This window comes from Nicotiana sylvestris, chromosome 12 (assembly GCF_000393655.2).
Source record: "Nicotiana sylvestris chromosome 12, ASM39365v2, whole genome shotgun sequence".
NCBI lineage: Eukaryota > Viridiplantae > Streptophyta > Magnoliopsida > Solanales > Solanaceae > Nicotiana > Nicotiana sylvestris.
Genome location: NC_091068.1, coordinates 156,590,387 through 156,607,405, shown reverse-complemented (window position 1 = coordinate 156,607,405; position 17,019 = coordinate 156,590,387). Strand labels below are relative to the sequence as shown.

General features: G+C 37.6%; 1 protein-coding gene across 1 annotated transcript; it reads left to right on the top strand.

Moving 5' to 3' along the window:
* Positions 1–3,533: 3,533 nt before the first annotated feature.
* LOC104219873 (uncharacterized) lies at positions 3,534–16,381 on the top strand. Its single transcript, XM_009770624.2, has 10 exons — positions 3,534–3,886; positions 4,863–6,471; positions 6,718–8,154; positions 10,134–10,510; positions 10,860–12,520; positions 13,456–13,894; positions 14,094–14,253; positions 15,294–15,397; positions 15,508–15,599; positions 15,683–16,381. Exons 1-10 carry the CDS (start codon positions 3,618–3,620, stop codon positions 15,757–15,759), a joined length of 6,225 nt encoding a protein of 2,074 aa, XP_009768926.1. The 5' UTR covers positions 3,534–3,617; the 3' UTR covers positions 15,760–16,381.
* The last annotated feature ends 638 nt before the right edge of the window (positions 16,382–17,019 follow it).

The following is a 17,019-nucleotide window of genomic DNA, read 5'->3' as shown; positions in this document are numbered from 1 at the left end:
GAATCGCTCACTCGAAGATTTTGAAAAGGCCTAAGGGCTATCCTTATTATAAGTTCAAGCAAATGCCCACTCAACTGTAAAAGCCTAAGGGTTACCCGAGGTGGAGAAGTTTCCCACCCGGGGACTGAAAGGAAATCTAAGGATTTACTTCATCTCGAGACCTTGCTCTCACCTAACTCGGGCTCGAGAATCCCGAAGTTCTGAGTTTACATTCAAGCTCAGCTCGAGGATTAACAAAAACCTTGAGGTATATTGTATTGATCAATTAAAAACCTAAGGGTTTATTATGTCTTAAGCTCGATATTTGGGATAGTCGTTAAAATCATAAAATCGAGTCTTTTACGAATAAAGATAAAATAATATTTAGCATGGGCCGAAAGGGATGCAAAAGGATCCTTTTATACTTCCTAGAGATTATTACAAAGTATAACTATGGCACCCACGAAAGATACTTATACAGGAACGAAGAAGCAAAAAACAAAAGCCAAAGATCCTAATTCACTTTTATGGCCACGACCTCGAGAGCAGCGCCTCCAACATCCTCTTGTCGGGGGCACCATTCCCGATTTTTGGAAACGTTTGCCAAAAGGTCCTTGATAAATGCAATTATATATCCGATAGCCGAGATTGAGCATTCCGTTGAAATTTTGGGCCATAATATATTAAGAAAGAACAATCAAAAGGAAAAACCAAAAGGGGTTGTAAAATGCACGAGCAACAATCCAAGAGTGTTCATCCTCAGAACTCTGTTTCGGTGTGGGATGCAAAAACTAGTATATGGTAGTGCCACCTCATTCCATGGAAAGCAAAAGGAATGAAGCGCCACACCAGGTTGAAGTTAAGAGAGATAAGCAACAGTGTAAAGTTTGCATATCTTCTATACGGGAATGATTCGGTGCCTTTCTCTCGTTGTCTCGAGCCAAAGCTTTGAAAAAGAAAGTCTTGGCATAACTGATAAAATTGCTGCCATGTGACCTTGTGGTCACATATTTGAACCATAAAGATAGTTGATTGGAGGAAGAGATAAAGCAAGGAAAGGGCTAAAAGTAGATGAAGAAGGAATGAATATAGTTTTTGTTCAACCAAGTAACCCCTTATTTATAGAAAGCTGACGACAGAGCCGGCGGCGCAAGTGGCCGACAAAAGCTTAAATGTATTTGATGTTTTGGGAAAGCATGTTGACATGACGTTTCGCTCACTTCGAACGCTGGCATCACGAGGATGACATCATCACTAGGGGCTTCGGGAATCCAAATCGCTTCATATCATTTCATTCTAAGAAACGTGGAGACTATTTGTATACGGTCAAAATAAAGGAGCCCGATTTCGAAGTTTTAAATTGGGCTATGTGTCCGAGTCCGGGCGACTCGAGGTAGAGATCAGACCCAGGTGGAGCACACACACCTCGAGGAAGCAGATCGAAGACCTGACTCGACCTATATCGAGGGTAGTGCGATCCCGAGGCACTCAAAAAAGAGCGGGAATTTCTCAAGGACACGTGGGTTAGGGCATAAATTAAGAGATAAGATTTGTACAAAATGGTACAGGTCCGTACTAGGTTATTATACACCTGCACCAATAGAATTCTTTACTACAATTAGGAATGTACTATAGTGGGGCTTTCTCCTCATATATAAAGGGGACCCCAATCATTTTGTAAGGATCATCTCACATTACTCACAACAATAAAACATTCCACTCTGCTTTTCTTGCTTAACGTGCTCAACATTTGTTATTCAACTTTATTGTTTTTTCTTTGTACTTTATTGTTCTTAGTTGACCTCGAGGTCCCTGGGATAATCAAGCTCGAGGTTCCTTTTGCTTCAACAACATTAATTTGGTTCACCAACTTTTCTTACTTAAGCTTAATATCACTTGTATAATTACTAGTATTATAATATATCACATATCTTTAAAACCACAAATTATCTTTAATTGTTACACCCATTTTTCGAGGTAAACACCATCTTTCATCTTTTCATAATTCATCACCATTTAAACAACAAAACTGTCTAGAGAGTTTTGCTTAGTCTTATAAAAATATGTACGTTTGCACATTCTACTTTTACTAGTGACTTTTACATGACATTTTAAAAAATACGAAAGTTATCGAACTGTACCGATACCAAAGAGAAACCGATATGATTGGTACGTTTAAAAAAGCTTAATTTTGGTTATACATAATAGAATAACCGAAAAATTGGTATGATACAAATTTTATAAAATAACTGGTCAAACCGAACCTTTGACACCCCTAGCCGAGAGTCTATCAGAAATATCATATCTACCTCTCCAGTTAGTAGTAGGATCTGCGTACATACTATCTTCCCTACACCCCACACCCCACATGTGAGATTATACTGGGATGTTGTTATTGAAATATAAACTTTTGATTCTTTTACTTGTAGATATTTACAAATTTACCATAATAAAAATTGTTCTACCACTTAATTATTCATGTATTTTATTCAGTTTATAGTGTTACTCCACTCCATATTGGATGGTAATATAATTATAAAGAGTCCAAATATAATATATTTCCTGTCCCCAAATCACCATTTTAATTAATTGAAAGTTAAATGTGTTAGAATCATGTATTACGAGGACTAAAATAAGCTTTATCAATAGTTAAATTTACAAAAATTGCTATTATTCTCATTTACAAAGAAACAAATGATCTACTCTAGTTTTTCTTTTCCAAGAATTGGGCAACAATACCTCAAAAGTCAAATTGAGATATTTATAACTTTTCGAAATTAGAATTAGAAGTTAGAAGAGAACTTCACTATTTTGTTTAATGAGCTGGGGTGAAATTGGAAGTTTGGTGGCCTATTAATTCCTGTTTAATCACAAATCTGACAAGTTTGGTTTGTTGGATTAACCACCTGTCTTACCCCAAATAGATATACTTATCTCATTGGTTAACTAGGTACTGAATAGTATCAAGTATCCGTCATATATACCTTTGTAACTTTTTTATTGAATAAGTACACATATTTAATGCAAACAAAATTATCTAAACTTGTATTTCTACTTTCTGATTACGTATGGTTTAAGCTTTAGGCTTCATAAACGAAACTCTATTTAGGGAGGAGAGGATGCCACTAAACATCTAAAGTAGGGTTGGACTAAATATTTTTTTTAGGATAATCAATAAATTTAAAAGTGAGCAGAGAAAATAAAGCAAGCTAGAGATCTTATACAAATAGTTGATCGATTAGATATTTTCTTTTTGTAGCCAATATATATAAATTATACATCTATAAATTATTTTTAGTTTTTGATAGGTAGGTTAATTTTTGTAATAAAATTTCAATTACAGTCAAACTTCTCTATAACAATCTCGTTTATTCCAAATATTTTTGGATGTTATAGTAAAATATTGTTATAGATAATATATATTATAACATAATAAAAAATTAGTTTTGGAAAAAGCTTGGATAGTGAGACATTGTTATATGTAGATGCTGTCATAAAAAAATGTTATACTACAGTTTTCTTTACCTTTGTAGTCGTTAAGACCCCAAGCGCCTAACGACGTCGTATAAGGTCCCAAACTCCCACTTGTGACAAAACCCAAAACCCTGCTTCACTTCATCCTAGAACCCTAAACAACAATGGCGGATTGTGAGTCGAAATCAGAACACAAAAAGATGAAGAAGATGAAGACGAAGAAACGAAAGCAAAACAGCACCGATGAACTAGAAGAACAAGTCCATAACAGACCTTCAAAATCCCATCGCACCAACCAGCAGCCCGCCGAAGTTGAAGAACCAATAATAGTTCTGCCTGAAAGTGAAGAATCAATTAAGCTTCAGGATAAATCCCCATGGAGAAATCTACAGTTGATTTTGTCCCTTCAGAATAACTCTATCCCTCTCCAACAGTCCGTACTATTACTTCATTTCACTCTTCAGCTATATTTTGACTATAAAGCTGTTTGGTTTTGTTTTTAGCTAGGTTTGGACATAGATTTGGTTGAAAAAAAGTTTTTGAAGTTGCTTTGAAAAATAATTTTCGAAAGTTAAAAGTTGAGTTTGGACATGCATTTTATTCGAAAAAAAACTTGTTCTGTGAGTGGAAGAAAAAATTTCACCCCAAACTGCACTAGACTAGATTCTGGGAACTTGAATAAAAAAATCAAACTTTTTAAAAAACTGATCATATTCCATGAACAAACAATGTTTTCAAAAAAAAATTGAAAAAGATTGCCAAAATCTATGGCCAAACGGGAGCTTAGTTTGGAGTTGTTTTGCTTTGCTTGCAACTGTTTGAATTTGGTTTTAGGAGAACTGATTTTGTTATTACTTGTAAGAGAAACTTGCTTTATGTTTTTGATTACTTTATTTTTACCTTGAAAGTAACTATCTTTAATCCAAGCTAGTTTAGGTTGGCTATATGAACAATCAATTTCCATGTTGCTATGTTTTTTAGACTCGTCTATTGTGAGGATTAATCATAAATTGACTAGTTTTATGCTGTCTGTTAGCAATGTTAGAGTTTGTTTTGTCCTAAAACAAGAACAAAACAAGACTGATGGTTGGACAAGAATGCAAAAACAACTCATTAAAAAAAACAGAACATCTAAGGTTGCGAATGGTTCATAAAAATTGGAAAAGAGTTTCTGCTAATGTTTTTCCGGAAACTGTTTTTCAAACAAAACTAACTGAATTTTTTCCCTGCTTTTAGCATTTGATCGAAAAACAGCTTTTGCGAAAAACTGAAATTTTGCTTTCTTTGCAAAAGTTCTTCAACTTTCTGAACCAGACACCACCTATTATTTTCACGTCAAAACATTAGTGTTCTCACATCTGATTATTGTGAATTGATGATTTTCTTCTAATAAACTAATTCTAGTGCAGAAAATTGGAAATGGCATATCATTATGTGAAATCAAGAACAGAAGGGACAGGTGAAAGCAGGGAGGAAATGCAGACAGTAAACTTTTCGAGAGTGATAGTTTTCCTTAATAATTGGGTTCAGAAAATACTGGTTTCTTCTGAAAAGAAAATTAGGGTGGAAGGAGACAAACATGGGATGGAAATTGCAGGGTCATATTTAGATTACAAATGTTGGGGGATTTTCAAGTTCTGCTTGGAGGAATCAAAAAAGATGGGTGTTTCATTACACTTCTTAAGGGACTTGTTACGGGTAGTCCAGTATGTTTCAAGGGATGCATTGATACGTCTGGGTGATGAGCCTATGGTTAGTGAAGAATTGGAGTTACATAGCATAGTTCTTGATTGCATATCCTTAGTGTTCTCATCTCATGGGGGTATTTCTAATGAAAATCTAGACTTGTGGATTTCATTGATTAGTATAGTGGTTGAATCTGTCCAAAAGGTTCTCAATGATAAGCTTGAAGGCACGAAGGCGGGTATTTTTGCCAAGCAGTTGTCTTGTTACTTGCTTGAGCCATTTGCTAAATTTCTAAAAGTCCATCCAACTCGTAAAAATGGTTTCCGCGATTTTATAGATAAGCTTTTTGAAGATTTGGTGATCTTGTGGGATGCTTTAGATGTTAATGCCTTTGAAACCAAACCAGAATGGAAAAGAAATCTACTTGTATTGATAGAAGAAGTTTTAACGCAGGCATTGTTCCATCCAACTCATATTGATGGATTTTTGAGCCTTCAAAGTACATCCAAGTATAGACACACTGATGATAAAAAATCAAAAGAGGAGAAAACATTCATAAAAAGTTACCATAGACACTTATTTGATAAGTTGGGGAAGATTATAACCTGGAAGAATGCATCAGCAGTCAGTGGTGCTGGAGAGCTGCTACGCCTGTTCATTAATTGTATTTGTAGGAAAAATGGGGTTTCAGTCGGTGCAGACGCATTTAAGCACCAGGATGGCAATTCTGCTGCCTTTTTCAAGAGCTCTTCCAATAGTTCTGCAATTTCAAAAAGTCCTTATTATGGTCTGGATGCAGAAGCACGAAAGTCAGTTTTTGATTTTTTTGTAGAGATTATGGAACTTTTCTTATCAGAGATTTATGCTCACTCACAAGCCAAACTGGAAGCTGGACCTCTGTATTTGAAAGTTAGTAGCACATTAAGATCTATCAATAAATTACTTGCAACTTGTGTACTGGAAAAGGTATATATACGAACTGAAGATACATCAGAAGGTGCTTGCTTTAAATTTCTGAAGTTAATTTATGATGCGATCATGTCGCTTACTGCCCAAATGAATCAATTACTACAATCATTTGCCGCATCAGAAGAACAAATACCTGGGCAAGTGTTGATTCTAGCAGCCAAGGAAATTTTTCTTGCTATTCATTATTTAGTGGATATTGAATATGAGGTTGTTGGGGAAGATCTAGAAAAACTTTGGGGTATGATACTTGCTCTTACAGCCAGTAGTCACTCTCTACTGAGCGCTTCAGATCAGCATTTGCTAACTTCAGAGGTACTTAAGCTTGGATGCAGACTGGTTCACCTCTACAGTGAACTTCGACAGGTTTGTGGAGTTTCTTTGATTAGGTTGCAGAAAGCTAATTTTGATGTTGAGGGATAACTTAAATTTTTTAGAAGGGTATGGCACCTTTACATAACATCTTAGCTTCGTGACCACTATCCACCTTCTTCTGCACCCTATGTGCTAGTGATAATGGGTGAGCTTGACTTCTAATTTCATGCTTTATTATTGTTAATTTTTTGGGGATTGAACTATTTTGTGGTCCTTGTTTTATCCTGAACTTTATAGGTTAACATTGCCATATTCACGCTAAGCAAAGCTGTTAGAGAAGTAGTATCATCACTCAGAAGCAACGAAGCATCCAGAGTTTCTTTTCTCTATCACTCATTTGCTAATTCTCTTAGCATGTTAATGTGCTCTCCAGAATTCAGACTTTCCATCAGAAATGCTGTCAAGTCCATTCCTGAGGGCCAAGCAAGTGGATGCATCCGACAGTTGATTGTAGATATTACAGAATCTCTAGAATGGATAAAATCAAAATATCAGTTGCCTGCTGAGAGTGATTCTGCAGAACCATGTTTGAGTAATTGCGGCACGCTTTGCTTTGATCTAAAAGCCGAGCTTTTCGGGAAAAGTTTGACAGAAGTGTATGCCCTTATTCTCGACTCAATGACTGTTACTAGTGGTAATAGCAACCTCATTGCTCTTTCTGTGAAAGATTTGATGGCTGTTATCCGTCCCGGTTTGAGTAGCCTGGTCTCGCAAGATCCAGATGTTCTTAACATGTTCTTTCCTTTGGTAACGGACAGAACATTCAGTAAGGCAACTGCACTTGGGAATGACATCCTATCAGTATGCTGGATTTTGGTCTTTTTCTTTCGTTTATATATGTCTTGCAGAAGCTTGCAAAGACAAGCCATTAGCCTGATGCCTCCAGATGCATCAAGGAAGATGTCAAGAGCAATTGCTGATTCTTTTGCAGCTTTTTCTGCAAAGGACTGGCTGGAGAGGACTGTTTGGGAAGACGAAAGTTATTTTTCTTGGGTTGTCCATCCTTCAGCTCCTCTTCCTGCTGTTATACATATTATTGCTGAGTTTTGTCATCAGCACACTGTTATAGGTTGCTGTCCCCTTATCTATGTTTTGAGTGGTATGGCTCTTCAAAGACTTGTTGATTTAAATAGGCAAATGAAATCCATTGATTACTTGCTTCAGAAGAATAATAATCTAGTCCAGTCTAGGTTAGACAGTGATGCTGGTCTGTCATCATACTCCAAGGATACTAAAAAGTGGAAAAAACATGTCTCAACTCTGAGGAAAGAGGCAGTAGGCCTCACAGAATTCATGATGAGATATCTCTCATTAGTGACTGAAGATAGGATATCTAAGTCCTCAGTGGACCAAGTAAGCAGTAAGGATACATATCTCGATTATCTGTATGAAACCGAGGTATGGGATCTTGGTATTGGCTCTATAGATGAGAAGCTGTTTCCATCTGCTTTGTGGTGGATTATTTGCCAAAATGTTGATATCTGGTGTCCTCATGCTTCCAAAAAAGATTTGAAGAAGTTTCTTTTAGCTCTAATTCAGAACTCCCTTCCTTGTTTAAGCACGAATATGAGTGAGCTCAGGAATCATATAGAGAACTCTGGCTACGTGATTGGAGTCAACCGACATTTGGTCTCCGTGGAACTTCTGAGCAACACCATTTTGTATGAACAAAGCGTAAGTTCTTGTGTAGCTTCTACAGCACATACATTTACCACATTTTTTGCTAACTAATGACCAACAAAATCTTCATGCATCACACGTCACAACTTTTTGAAAGAACCTTTCCATGTAAATGTTACTTATTTATCCGTTAGATAAGAAAATCTCAGCCAAAGAATGACACGACTAGGGAACAGGTTTATGCTCTTTGGTTCAACTACAGGGTTCATGGGTATAACAGCAAGTTTGATATTAAACTGAAGTAAAATTTCATCTAGTTATTGAAACAACCCGCAGGAACATATATTCATATGTGAAATCTATCCTGATATGCAAACTTGACTTATGTAGTAGTTTCTTTATGCCTGCTACAATTTGGATCTCAAGTTTGAGTCCTCCTGGAGGCGGGTTTTTTTTTTTGAATTGGTAACTATTGTATATATTAAAAACATTAGTACATAGGTTGCACTGAAAACCAAATTTACATGGAGAGGATTAGTAGATGTTCTAATTCGAGACCTAGCAAGATCCTAGTATGTCTATGATTGTCAATGTATCTTCTATGTAAATCTGTTTGCACCAGAAACAAAAAAGAAGAATACAATTGAGTTTGATCTTCTGCACTGGATTGCTTCTATCTTCAAAACATCTAGCGTTCCTTTCTCTCCAAACTGTCCACCAGATACAAGCCGGGACAGTCCTCCATCTATCTCTACTAGTTGCTTCAGCTCCAGCTTCTTCCCAGCTATAAAGGACATCTTTAAGCCTGTATGACATTGACCATGAAATACCCCTAAGACTAATAAAGATTTTCCATAGTTGGTCTGTAATCTTGCAATGTAGAAACAAATGTGTAACAGTTTCAGCATTTTCCCCGCACAGAAAACATCTTGAGCACAGAGAAATTCCCCCTTTTATGAGATTATCCTGGGTTAATACCGTCTCCTTTGCTAGTAGCCAAGTGAAGCAAGCTACCTTGTATGGAATCTTTGTTTTCCATATATGTTTCCAAGGCCATGGGTCCACCTGTTGATTATTATGATTCAAATCTTATATGCATCCTTCACCCGGTATACCCCTCTATTGTGCCTCTTCCACCAAAGTGAATCAAAACCTTCCTGTAATCCTTTAAATGCTTCCAGCTCTTTGTAAAGGTCAGCTAATCTTGTTATCTCCCAGTCATTCAACTGTCTTCTTAGAGCGATTTCCCATCCTTGATGACTCCTCATATTAGCTACTGTCTTATGCTGGATTTGTGCTAAACCAAACATGTCGGGGTATCTTTCCTTTAAGCTTCCGTTTCCTAACCAATTATCATTCCAGAATGATGTGTTCCTTCCGTTGTTCACTCTTATGGAGGAGTGATTCTTCATTATAGGCCAAAGTTCTCTGATGGATTTCCACACACTTACTCCATATGATGTTCTGACTTTTTTTGACACCCAGTTATTTTCCTCACCATACTTTGCTTTGATCACTTTGCCCCATAAAGATTGGGGTTCTTGAGAGTACTTCCATAACCATTTCATTCTAAGAGCCTTGCTGTGATTCTTCAAATTCCTTATTCCTAAACCACCTTGTTTTTTATCCATTGTGAGTGTCTTCCATTTAACTAAATGAAAGACCTTTTTCTCCTTATTACCTTGCCAAAGGAATGATCTTCGGAGTTTGTCCAATCCTGGAGGCAGGTTTTTATATTCTAAAAGGGAAGAATCTACTCATTTCAAGGACCAGTGTGGGTTGCGGGTAGAAGTAGATCATGTTCAGCTGGATTTTGTAGTTCTCTGTGTCAGTTGCATAAGGGACCACATTAGCATCTCAAAGTTGTTCAGTACTTTGGACACTACTCAAGTCCAGGTGTATTAGATTGGATAATCTTAGTCCAATTACTGCTTGCTAGTTTATGATTTTGTTTATTGTGCTATCTGGTTACCTTATTGAGTTCTATTGGTAATTGTAGCTTCTTGTGATGTTCTAACTGTATGTTATAATAGCCCATTTGCAGGCACATGGCATCCAGATTTTGCCAAATCTTGAAGAAGTCTGTGTCGTCAATATTTTCATATGTTGGAGAAGTTGATATAAACAGTTCACCTGATTGGGAGAATGCTATACATGTGCTTGAAAAGTCATCTACAACATTTTTCAGACGTGTTCATCCACAGGATAATGACTCGTTACTGATAGAGCCAATCCATCATTTACTAAATAACATACCTGCTGAAGCTTGTGAAAAGGAACTAACTCCTAATTTTAACACAGAAATCACCAGATGCCGGGCATTTCTCAACCTTTTGAGCTGGATACCAAAAGGACATCTTAGTTCAAAATCGTTCTCACTTTATGCGACTAGCATTCTCAATATCGACAGGTAATAATGTAATATCACTCTTTCCCCTTTTTGCTGTTCTCTCAGACTTTAAATGCCTTTAGCATTGGCCGTCTGGAAATTTTTTAAATGTTGACTTAACAACTTCAAGCTAGTAAATTCTTACTGTAATCTTATTTGTGAAAAGTTACCAAAATGATACTGAAATTGCATGATAAGCATTCCAAAATGTAGTCCAGTCTTGAGTTCAGTAACTTTGAAACATGGGATACTTTCTATACCCAGTGATCCAGTCCTTTATCCGGCTATCAAGCATTATTGTCTTTCTGCATCGTCATTTAGATCTTTGGTTTTCAGCTGAAGCTTTGCTAAGAAGGCTTAAATATTTCAGGCTTGTGGTTGGCTGCCTGTTTGATCAGCATGGGTCCGTAGCTTTATGCAACTGTTATGAGCTCTTGAGGTTGCTTGTGACCTGCCGGAGAACCTTTAAAAATCTAATACTGGCATCATGCGAAGATAAGAAAGGTCATCAATCCTTGCTAGCTTGCTTCTTGTCGGAGAGCTCTCCTGTTATTTGGTTTATGAAGTCATTATCTGCGATAAATGGTTTTCAGAGTGCAATTTCTCGAGAGACTTCTCCTCAATTGAAACATATGATTTTCTCATTGATGGATCACACATCTTTCATCCTTTTGACTCTGTTCAAAGATCAATTTAAAGTTATTCTTGCTTTGACTGCTGGGAAGTCTTATGGTGGAGCTCTCAGTTCTGCTAATGGCCATGAAGAGACTGATATGAAAGAAAATGATCCATGTCCAGATTTCCTTGATAATGGTGATTCATGGAGAAGTGTTTTATCTGTAGCTGACACCTTAATGGAACATGCACAGGACTTGCTGGACTCCCTAAATGTCGTGTTTGTTAACAGAAAAGTGGGTGATCTAGCTGGGCTTCAGGAAATAGAAAAAGTCTCACCTGTAGTTTCCTGCTTTCAGGGCTTCTTATGTGGTCTAGCTTCTGCAATGGACAATTTGGATGTTAAAAGTAGCAGTCCTCTTATAGAATCAACAAGCTGCACCCTCAAACTTCTGTCCACAATGAAAACATGTGCGGACTTATTAAACTCCGTTTTGCATTTGTTGTTTCTTGAGGGTGATCAATGCCCTCAAGGTTTGTCTAGTACCCACTTTTCTATTGAGACAGAATTTTGCAATAAACTGTTGCCAATGGGAACTCACCCATCTAGGGACTCTGCTAATGAGGTTGATTCTGCGAATAAGGAAGAACAGCATTCTGGTTCCGCTGGCTCCGGTTTTGAGTCTCTTTTGGCCAATGTAGACTTTGAGCAACAATATTTGAGAAAATCTCTATTACAAGGACTTTTCAAAGGAGAGAATCTTGAAGCAGCATTTTGTCTGCGGCAGATTTTCAATGCTTCTTCAGCTATTCTAAAATTCTCGTTGCATACCAAGTCTACTTCCTTGCTGTCGAGTCTACTTCCCATACTAGTCCGAGTTTCTCAAGTTTTGCTTTTTGAGTTTGCCAACCATAGTGGGGCACTAGAACAGTTTTCTTTTATTTGGTTGGATGGTGTTGTGAAGTTCATTGGAGAGCTGGGAAAAATATTTCCGCTGCTTAATCCTTTGTCTTCTAGAGATTTCTTTGTCAAGCAAATAGAATTGCATCTGAAGGCCATGGGGAAGTGCATATCGTTACAGGGGAAGGACGCTACTCTAGCATCACGAGAGATAGAATCAAGTACCAAGATGCTAAGTGGTCTGCCAGAACTTGACCTACCCAACTCCACTTGGCTAAACCACTTGGATGAGTTAAAATCCAGATTGAGGATGTCATTTGCGAATTTTGTCAGCAGATCTTCTGAATTGCATTTATTGTCTGCTATTCAGGCTATTGAGAGAGCATTAGTTGGTGTGCAGGAACACTGCATTAATAACTATGAAGTAACTACTGGAAGTTCAGATGGAGGAAAGGTCTCGGCTAATGTTGCTGCAGGCATTGATTGCTTGGATTTGATTCTTGAATCTGTCTCAGGTAAGTACTATTTTATATCCAAGCTTTACTTTCAAATACTAAGAGAAATGCAAGATACGTGCCACATCTTTTGCATCAAAAATCTTTGCTGTCATTTGAACTTCGCAAATGATAGCATCTGTTTCTTACAGACATTGGCATAATTTTGTCCAGACGTTTAAAAATAAGAGAGAAATCAAGCTCATTGGAGTGCAAGAAAGATCAGGAGATGATATATTTATTTTTCAGTTTACCTTGTGAAGGTTAAAAAAACACTGTTTGTTGTCGTCCTTGTCGACTTGAAATTAGCTGAATAGCTCTAACAATCAGATGCTCATTATGCTATTACTAACGGTTTGGATGTGGAAAAAAAATCCTAATGGTCTGAAAGCATATTTTTGAGTAAGAGCATGGCTGCGTAAATAGTTTCTAAATCCTCCAGGTGCTGCATTAACATGAAATATTAAAGTTCCGGTTTGGACAGATGAGTAACTTAAGTCATAAATGATAATTCACAAGAGGAGCGTGTTGACTGGAAGGAAGAGAATAGCATCGCCTCCCTGGAAAAGGGGGACTTTTGATTCTTTCCACTCGTGATTTCTCGCCTTTCTAAAGAATCTTTTCACAGGGGGGTGTTTACTTTTAGAACACAAAATTAATCAAAAGGAACAATAATTGCCTTGGCTTTCCTCATGGCATATAAAGAGGCTAAGAGGACATCAGTTTAGGAATTTATTAATGTGTTCAGAGGCAAAGTACTTGCGAAGATTTCTATTTATGCATGAGCTCTCTCTGGAGCCTGTGCTGTTATTCGTTTGTCTGTTGGGTGGTCTAGGGAGCTGATTCTTCTTCGTATTAAGTAGCAAAATCTCAATACTTTTGCCTCTATACTTGAGTTTGTCAGACTTGTGCTTATACTTGGGGTTTTGTATCTATCATTTTTATCTTTTTTATAGGACGTAAGAAGTTGGCTGTGGTCAAAAGGCATATCCAGAGCTTAGTATCGTCTCTACTCAATATAGTCCTGCACTTGCAAGGTCCCAAGATCTTTTTCAGAAATCTTAAGTTCAGGAAAGATTTTGCTGAACCCGACCCTGGCTGTGTCTGTCTTATGTGCATTTCGGTGCTGACAAAAATTTCTGCCAAACACGCCTTCTTCCAATTGGAAGCATGCCATATTGGGCAGTTATTGCATATGCCTGCTGCAATATTTCAGAGTATTTTCCAGCTTTGGATATCCAAAGGTTCTCTTTGTTCAAATTATACAGGAGGCTTGATGTTCGGAGAAACTGAGGTTCCTCGAACCGAAAGAAGTGCTGTGGATAGACAATTTTGCATAAAGTTATATGCGGCATGCTGCCGCATGCTGTGTAATGTTCTTAAGCATCACATAAGGTTTGCTGCCTCCTTGATTCTTGTTTCCTTCAACTCAGAAATATTCATGGACTTTTCCTTATTTTTTCACAGTAGTGATTTATGATGATTCCTGGGGAAATTTAAAAGAGATAAAGACTCGTTATAGATGTGTGGACGTTGAGCAATCTTTCCCTTATAAATCCTGATTTATTATCTTGGTTTTCACTCTAATGTGTAGTGAGGCACGGCGCTGCATCGCTCTTCTGGAAGATTCAGTTGGCAGGCTCCTTAATTGTTTGGAGATGGTATGCACTAGTCCAGTTGAAGGAGATTATTTTGGATGGGAAGTGCAAGAAGGAGTAAAATGCGCCAGTTTCCTTCGAAGGGTGTACGAAGAGGTAAGGTTACTTGTACATTCTACCCTGTCAATAGTGGAACTTTCAAATACTTGAACTTTGGGTTAACCAGATCCAAGTACTTCCTCTGCCTCCATCATATATGGATGTTGCCCTTTTGCTCTTCTGAAAAAATGGGAGTAAAAAGCAGATGGATTTCGGGCTTTAAAGGTTGATTGTGGATACTGATGCTTAGGCTGATGAGCGCTTTATGATTCGAAATTCTTGGCCCTGGCAAAAGTCGAGCATACTATAAACAGTGCTCTAATTGTTTTGGGATAACTGTGGTGTTCGGGCCAACTTTGCACACCTCGACTAATTCCACTGGTTACCTGGAACCTTCTACTGCAAATGTACCGGGTGACTCTGGCCACCACCAAGGTTTGGACAGATGGGAAGAAACACCTAGTGTTTTGCCTTCGCTGCGATTTGAACCTATGACTTCATAGTTTTCAACCTACTTCATCGACCACTACATGGTTGTTGGATGAACTTGCCTTGAGCTTCATCCTTCTTTTTGGATTTCTTGAACATGTTAGTTGTAAACTTGTTGTCTCTGAGCAGAGGGTCTCCCGTAAACAACCTCTCTATCCTTTCGGGCTAGGGGTAAGGTCTGCGTACATTCTACCCTCCCCAGACCCCACTAGTGGGATTCTACTGGGTGGTGGTGGTTATTGTTGTTAGTTGTAAGCTTGATTTGGTCATCAATCAGTTTTTAGGTTGTTCCCATTCATTACTAGCTTGGTACTGAATATTTTTTTTTAATTTTGATTCATTTACTAGCTTCATATTGTATGTTATTAATAAATTTTCCTTCTATTGGTCACAAAGAGAAAAGTTCTGCGGTTGTTGAAACTAGAAAACATAGGAAGCATATTACTGGTCCTCTCTTTTGATTCCAGATAATTTGAGAAGTTGGTTTCTTGTCTCATTTACTCTTTAGAAGGGTACTAGTGCAAGTTTCAGATTTGGGTCATCAATGCATTAGTTGCTTTCACTGTTTATGTCTTTCATACAATGACTGCTCCTTTCCCATTTCGCAGATTAGGCAGCAAAAAGATGTCTACGGTGGCCATTGTTTTCAATTCCTATCTTGCTACATATGGGTTTACTGTGGATATGGTCGCCTTAGAAATGGAATCATCCGGTAACTTTTTGTTGTATTCACTTTTGATTTCATGTTAAGAGGCAAAATATGATTTGCATTTTTGATTCCTGTTCTCCAACTTTAATGATTTTTTTCTTTTAACTATGAAGGGAAATTGATGAAGCTTTAAGACCTGGTGTCTATGCTTTAATAGATGCTTGTTCAGCAGATGATCTTCAACGTCTTCACACAGTATTTGGAGGTGAGCAATCTCAACCTGCTCTAAGTTTGAAGCATATTGAGCTATTAGTTGTCTCATTATTTTTATTTTATTTTCTTTTACAGAGGGGCCCTGCAGAAGCACCCTTGCGACTTTGCAACATGATTACAAGGTCCATTTCCAATATGAAGGAAAAGTGTGAATGATCATTTTAACTACCTGTGTTGGCTAAGTCTTCCTTGGAGGATCTGTATAACTATTGCTTTTGCGAGCAAAGTCTTCATTGTGGATGAAACGAATAAGACTTGCAGAGTAATATTGCCAGTGAAGCAATCTCGACATTGCAGCATTGCTCACGGGGTTAAAGGCTTGCAAGATGGTATGCTTAGAGGAGAATATCTCCCAAGAGATCAAGTTTTTTTGATCAATTGCAGCACGCGCAACAGCAATGCTGCTCTTGATCCATTTTTCAAGACTAAGGGCTGAAGGCTAATGAAAACGAAGTGCGAAGCTTTAAGGTTGGTTCCTTTGGGACATGCTTGTGCTCCGCTGCTAATGTTGTAGCAAACTGTATACACGCCCTTCATCAAATCTGAGTCTTCGTACAAAAGAGATTTTGCCGAGCTCGAGCCTTTCGGTGTTCCTGTGTACCGGTATGGCTAGAAGTATTAAGCCTCTTTTCAATTATTTGATGATTCAAGGGCCGTATAATTGTTGTCTTTTCGGTCGCTTTGACTTGTAGAGTATTACAATTACATGTTAGTGCACGAACATTGGGAAAAATGATTGAGATTCTGTTAAGAATTATAAAGTAGGCATAGTAATATGGCCCCCCCCCCCCCCACACACACCCCAAACCCATTGGTACATGTTAATTAAAATGAGTTTTAATCAAACGGTTTCTTATTCTCGTTTCTTAGAACCTAGTCATTAATTTAGATAATTCTCATTAAGTATATAAGAGCAGTGAATAAAGTGAATGTAGTTTCTAACTTTCTGCAATCAATTTGCTATCACTTGCATTTATAAGTCATATGTTGCATTATAAAGATGATCCATATATAATCAGCCAACATATACAATGTAGTTTCTAACTTTCTGCAATCAATTTGCTATCTCTAACTAGATTCATATTCTAGAATAAAGCTATAAAGCAATCTCCATATTCTATCCCGTGCTAATGCAAATATTCTGATAACTGAGAAATCCACTATGAATTGACTGATCCCAGCCCAACAATGCTCACAGGTTTGGAACCCGAGGGAGTATAGACCTGTCCATCTACCCTGCTCTCACTTAAATTCCAGACTTCGGTCAGTTGCGGGATTTGAATTTTGAACTTGTCAAGTGTGTCTAATCCACACTTTTGCGCTACATCCTTACCATTGAACCAAAGTTCTGGCCACGTCCCTACTGCTTGTATGTGGCTATGCAATATAGGCTAACATTTTACTACTCTGGT

Bases quoted from the DNA above. Each gene is read 5' to 3' on its own strand.
- LOC104219873 (XM_009770624.2), top strand. From the start codon at position 3,618: ATGGCGGATTGTGAGTCGAAATCAGAACACAAAAAGATGAAGAAGATG. The intron at 10,511-10,859 runs GTAATAATGTAA...TAAATATTTCAG, and splicing joins AGCATTCTCAATATCGACAG to GCTTGTGGTTGGCTGCCTGT. The intron at 12,521-13,455 runs GTAAGTACTATT...TCTTTTTTATAG, and splicing joins GATTCTTGAATCTGTCTCAG to GACGTAAGAAGTTGGCTGTG.